Source organism: Mauremys reevesii, linkage group 10 (assembly GCF_016161935.1).
Source record: "Mauremys reevesii isolate NIE-2019 linkage group 10, ASM1616193v1, whole genome shotgun sequence".
NCBI lineage: Eukaryota > Metazoa > Chordata > Testudines > Geoemydidae > Mauremys > Mauremys reevesii.
The window spans coordinates 56,277,627-56,284,150 of record NC_052632.1 but is presented as its reverse complement, the minus strand read 5'-3'; the positions used below and the strand labels follow the sequence as shown (position 1 = coordinate 56,284,150).

General features: G+C 42.4%; 1 protein-coding gene across 9 annotated transcripts in view; it reads right to left on the bottom strand.

Moving 5' to 3' along the window:
• Positions 1-142: 142 nt before the first annotated feature.
• The window catches only part of SEC14L5 (SEC14 like lipid binding 5), a 59,396-nt gene continuing 53,014 nt past the window's right edge, over positions 143-6,524 (bottom strand). For 6 of the 9 annotated variants that reach the window (XR_005585346.1, XM_039490888.1, XM_039490885.1 and 3 more), the window contains 2 exons: positions 6,143-6,321; positions 335-4,819 (listed from right to left, as the gene is read on the bottom strand). Coding sequence is in view for 5 of the 9 variants with exons in the window: in XM_039490888.1 (XP_039346822.1) it covers positions 4,714-4,819; positions 6,143-6,321 (285 nt within the window). In the remaining 4 variants the exon portion in view is untranslated. Of the gene's footprint in view, positions 4,820-6,142; positions 6,322-6,524 lie in introns of all 9 variants that reach the window. The other 3 variants (XR_005585345.1, XR_005585343.1, XR_005585344.1) reach the window with 3 other exon arrangements.

Below are 6,524 nucleotides of genomic sequence, written 5' to 3'. Positions count from 1 at the left end.
TTAGATTACCTGACAGATACCACAACTGCAATATTTAGTAATCTCAAAAAAAAATTTATTGGTTTATTCATTTTATTTTTAAGTTACAGAAATATGGACAGCAGAAAATTACAGCTGGTAACTTCAACTTCCAACTGCCATAAGTACAGCATCTATAGCTTCACATTTGTTGCTCAGTAATATGTCACAAAGCACCCTGTGTATTCCAGTAGCATGCTCTGAATTCTCAGAACAAGGGTTTGTTTTTTTTTGCTGACAAGAATCAAGACCCTTGTATAAAAGTTAAGACAGGAGCAGGTTGAGTGGGGAAAATAGTACATTTACCTAAAAAAAATAAAAATTAATGCTCATTTAGTCTTTATACACAGATAGCATGGAAGTGTTACAGTGCCATTAAAACTGATTCATGGTCAATGCTGACAGTGAACATCCTTTATGGCTAGTTAGAAGAATTTTCTCAAGTCTGTGCTGGGAGCATAGAAAACCAACACCAGGCAGAAGGTGCTGACAAATGCCCTTCAAATAGTCTTTCAGCCTTAACCTGTAAAGAAGGGTCTCACAGTATAATTACATGACCATTAGCATGAGGAGGGTGAGGAAGTGAACTGCATTTCAAAAGAAGGTCACTGGCTTTGCTGATACAACTGGCCTTAGCAGATATGTTAAACACGTGACAGCTTAGCACCTGAGTTCAGTAGGTAGGACCTGCAGATTCTGGCCCTTTTCCCACCAACCAGTTTTTAAATTGACCAGTTAAAATGACCTTTGGAGTAGGGCATCAGAGTCTGTCTTGTTTGCAAGACTGTAGGCAAGGTGAGTGCAACTGCCACCTTTTAAGCAGCAATGTGCCACTGAAGTCCAGCCCTGGGCTCTGGGATTGTAAATGCAAAACAAAGACTATTCAAACAATGTCTGAAATAGTATCCTAATCCTCTAACACTGAATCATCACCATAGCTCAGCATTTCACTAGCTAAATCATCCAATAGAAGATTGTTTCGACACATTTTCCACAGTAGGAAAACAATATAGAGAAAGGATCCATATCAAAGGGAATTTACAGTCTATCCCTAACAGAGAAAAAAATACAATAGTGCTTTATTAGTATGATTTTTGTGCTCCAGAACACTCACTCATTTTGGTTCTCTCCGTACATGGGCTGCTGGGAAGAAAATCTAGCAGTGCTGCTTCAGTCAGATCAAGGCCACTTGGACTCAAGTCCCTCTCAGCCCTTCTGCAAAACTAAGTTTGTGGTCCATGCAGGACAATAAAAAAAGCCCCTTTAAAACAAACCCCATTTAAATATTTAGCCACAAGCCCTGAACTCAACTGGAACATTCTGGCTTTTGCCCCTGCATGACAATAGAAATGTAGTCTGGCACCCAGAGTTCAATGCAAATCACGTTTTATACACAATCGGGGACACAGCAAGTTGGGGTATATTTGCAGACCCACACGAGTCAAGGTGTAAATATGGCCATCTGATTTTTAAGCTATAGAGATGGTCATGTAACACTTTGCCTTTCCTCTCAAGATCTCCAAAGCCTTTACAAATGTCAACCTTGCAATGAGCCTGTGAGGTAGGTATTGTGTGCATTTTACAGATGGAGTAACAAACAAAAAGAGATTAAAGCCCAAATTTACAGAAGTGATTTCATTCTGGGTGCCCAATTAGACAGCTGGGCCTGATTTTCCAGAAGTGTGGCACAGCCACAGCTCCATTGACTTCAACAGGTGCTCAGCACTTCTAAAACTTACAGGGGTCTATCATTGGACTTTTGAAAGTTCTATCCCAGTGATCCTCAGACCTCAGTGGTTTAGGAGCCAAATTAATGATCAACATTACCCAAGAGAGCTGCCAGAGTGGGAACGCATTGTTTCATTTACTGTAGTGCTATATATTCATCTTTAAACGGTCTGGCAGGGGAAATTTTAGTGTATGTATTTATATATACACACACACACAAAATGACTGACCCAAGTATTATTATTTTATCAACTACAATTGGTTAACAACATAGTAAAAGCATCCTGATTGGTTCATAATTAAAATCACATGGTATTTTAATATCATGTGTTGCGAAGAGCCACAGAGACATGTTAAAGAGCCACTTGCAGCTCAGGAGCTCAGTCTGAGTGTCACTGTTCTAGCCTAAAGAATTTGCTCTGGATCACAAGGAATCAATGGGGAGCTGTGAATAGAACCCAGGACACCAATCACCTTGCGCTCCAGTCACTGGAGCATGCTCTGAAGAAGTGAGCTTTATGAGGAGTTTTACTTTGTCCCACGTCTGGAATTACAGTGTAACCTCATACATGGTACTCAGTGCATGGGAGATTGACGTTCCAGGATCATGGGAAACACCACTGGCCCTTGTAAGAAGCCCTAGAAAGACAGCAGGAGTGAGCCATCCCCTGGCCTATACCCCTTCCACTTAAGGCTCTTGTTCCCCCATCTCAGTTCAGAATGTGCAGGTGCGTAATAAATTCTAAGCTGAGAATTCCACCTTCAGGACTTTTTACTGGATGAAGGAGAACTATTCGCACAGGGACAGAGTAAATGTGAAAAAACTTAACTGTCAAACCAAGAAACAAGCAGCCATCTGGAAATATGGCCCAGAATAGGACTTGGGCTTTGCTGTTGGAAAGTGCTAGAAATCAAAACAGTTTAAAAGTTATACAGTAAATTGAGTAATGGTTTTTAGAAAGCGAGTCAACTGTGGTTAAAGCAACTTTGTGTATGTGGGTACAAATACACTCGCTCTCGCCAACTTTGATTTCCAGGGCTCTCTCATGGTGAAGCCCATTTTCCATTCCCTCTTTGCATTAAACTGGGACTTGGTTGAGAGGTATCATTAAAATGGCAGCCCCTACCTGAGAAAGGCAAAACCCTCGTTCACTTGATGGAGATAATGAAACACTGACAAATGCTTGGAAGAGTCCCTGATGTTCGTTCTTATTTAGTAGGTTTTACTGTGTAGCTGGTCGCGCTGTCACTGGAGCTTTTGAAAATCCAGCCTACATATTTATACACTAACTTTCTTATGTACATTGCTCCAGTTATCAATTAGTACCCCCACCTCCTCCCCGTTCTGGCAGTGCCCTGTGCCTAGAAACAAGCAAATGAAGATAGTGAAAACAGTTAGGGATGGTTGGGGCAGAGAAGATAAACTGCTTATTGAGGAATACCTCTTGCATGTCTGTTAGTTACAAATACTGCCCAGAAGCAGCTCGGTATTGACCACCTGTTTTTCTAACTTCCTAGTACTTGAGGAAAGAATACAGGTTACTTCTTTTCTGCCATGTAAATTATTTTAACTGGGTTCTTACTCCTTTTGCAATACGTCCGTCACTGATGTAATCAGCAGAGATTGTACAAGAACATATCTTCAACAGCTCTTAATGCTCCCTCCCTGCCAATAACATCCACAAGCTCGGTCCCTGCTCTTGCAAACCCTTACTCACGCGAGTAATCTTGAAGTCAGTGGGGCCACTCCCATGAGCTTTGGGAGAAGAGATGACACGCTGCCCTGAGTGCTACAGCCCTGAACGGTAAGATGCCCAGCTGCCACAGAGACTAGAAATGAAATCTAAAGGTCTGTGGGATTCAAGATCCGCCGTTCCCTTTTAAAACAAAAAAGTGCAGCTGGTTAAAAAAGGTGATCAGGTTCAATAAATAGTTATCACTGACATTATAAATAAACAATAATTTAAAATAAGCTATGATACAATTTGAATAAATATGTTTCATTAAGTGTTTAAATACACATGCACGCGTACTTTAGAAAAAGAGAGAGAGTTCTCTCCTCTACAAGTTAGCCCGTTTTTAAAGGAGCAGCTCCTATAATGCTGCCATAAAACTTTGTGCCTTTAAGGAAAGAACATATTGCTTTTCTTAGCCCTTTATAATGTGATTCGATTCCCACCATGTCTGATGGGATGGGTCAGAGAAACACTCATTTATTGCTCATAAACCTGAGGAGGAAATAAAGACAAGTGGGTGTCTTTAAGAAAGGACTTGCTTGCTGGAGGTAGGCTTTCTGCCTACGCACTGTAGGAAATACTGTTTTAACAAAAAATTGAAAGTACTTCCAAGCAACATCCAATTGGATTGGGAGAGGTTTCAGGTTTGGGTTACCTTGGAAGTTTCTCCACTTCCCCCCCCCACCCTGGCCTGTACAGGTACTGGCCTGTATTCTGGTATTTATTTACAATTTGCTTCAAGTCCCTGCTGCTGAAACACCCACTGTACCTTGAGTGTCATTGGTATTGCAGGCGCCCAGAAAAACTAGACTAATTTTGCTACATGTGAATAAGTCTAGTTCTACGGGTCATTACAGATAAGGCCACATCAGTCTCCTCTATCGTATGTAGAAATAGGACTGATTGGAAAAAGCCCTTTGACCTTAGTAATACACAGATTCATGCAAAGTGATATTCACCCTAAAACACAGGTCTGTTAAAACACAACTGGTACATAGGCCTTTCAACGGAATCCAGTTTGCAGATTGAAAAGTCACACGTCTCTTACTGAAAATAGATTCCAAAGAGTTCCCCAGACTGCTGCTACTCGTGGTCTTATGAATGACTGCCCCCAAAGCCTTGACGCGGAGGCACACTGCAGCCTCTTTGGGTTGGTCCCCAGAGCTGCCCTGGAGGGAGGCCTCCAAGCACAGATGTAACATTTCAGAGGTCAATAGAAGCCTACGCCACGCTATCTAGAAATGAGGGAGCTGCTCTGGGATTGGTTGGAAGATGTCGTGGCTGCACTGAGCTGGGAAAAGCCACTGTTGCAGGATTCCAGGCTTGACATGGACCCCCTGGGATGAAAGAAAACAGATATGTTTGTTACACATACAGCTACTTATTGATACTAGAGTGCATCCGAGATTTCATTACTTTATTTCCAGTGATGTGCAAAGTGGGATTTTTCACTCTATCCCTGTGGTCTCTCCAAATGTAGAGACATTCAAGGTACTTAGGTGCCACAAAGAGGAATTAAATGGTCACAGCCAGGGATATTAGCACCCTTGTACTTTCTACAGAGGTGATGACTCATCTATAATAGTTATCATGGGGGTAGGGCATAGTAAGCTCTCTGGGGCTGTATATACAGTGTGTGGGCAGAGAAACAGTTAAGCGAGCAATTAATGGCACACTGGATGCTATCAAAAGAGCTGCCACAAGCTGAATTGAGAAGGGTCTGTTTGCTGTGGGCTGCCAGCATCAGATCACAGTTTCTCCCTCACTGAATACATCTGGCATTGGTACCCAGACTTCCCGACACTGTGGTAGTCTGAGGTTCTATTTATTACAGTTATAGCCACTTTCCACTACCACGTTTTTCCCCTCAACCACAGCACTGGGAAGTAAGTTTGAATGGTTAGAATTAAGAATGCTGGGTTCTTTGGTATTCTCTGCCACTGACTCAGCAAGTCATGTCATATTGGTGCCTTCAACTTTAAAAACAAACAAACAAGCAAACAAAAAACAACCACCAACCCCCCCCCCCCCCCCCTTTTCTTTCAGTATCCTGCTCTGAGGGTTAGTTGACTGTAAAACACTGAACTTTTCTGCTAGGAGGCACCATAGAAATGTGGGTTTTTTACCCATTAAACCATTAGGGTGTACAAATACTCTGCAGGTTTCCTCTGTGTCAGACTTATTCAGCAGACAAGTCTGTTGTCATGTGATCAATATCCTCTTTGAACCCCAGACATAGCACTTGGTTACTTTGCCCAATGGTCTGGAAAGAACATGCTATGAAGTTACCCCTAAGCACTGGTCTCCCAAGTAACAGTGTTCCACGCCCCTTCATGAAGCCACAGTGACTATTAAAGACATTTGGGGTCAGGCAATACATGCAGTGAGTAATTCCTCCAGAGGATGTATAGTCAAGTCATGGCCCTTACAAAGGGAAAACTTCACTTCCCACCAAGATCAAGGATGTGTCAAGGCTCCATCTGGTACTAACAAAGGGAAATCTCTCTAAAGGAGACGACCAATCTACTTGTATCCGTTTTCCATGTTGTGCGCCACAGACATTTTAAAGATTAGATACATTCCAGAGTCACAGTCTGCTTTGCTAGACTGTTCCTCTATTGCAAGACACACATTACCCTATCCCTCAGCATGGCTCCTACCTGAAATCCTTGGATGCAAGCACCTCAAAGTAGTACATGAGTTTACACTTGTGACTGGAAACTTGCAAAGAAGCCAGGACATCATCTACTCGATGGAGGCTGGTGCCAGAGCAGGGCAAAGAGCTGTGCATTTTCCACTGCAGAACATAAAAGCCAGGCCAACGAGTCACATGAGATCCCTGTAAGAGATGGACAAAGAGCACCATCAAGTGACTGCCAAGTGTCTGAAAAAAATAATCACACCCTTTTTTAAAAAAGTTTTTAAAAAACGAAGTGGGAACGTTCTTGATGTGTTCTTTGAATGCTGAGTGGGGAGTGTTGACCTGGGAAGGTTGCAGAGGAGTTTTGCTGGGACGGTCTGCATTGGGGAAGGGAGGATACC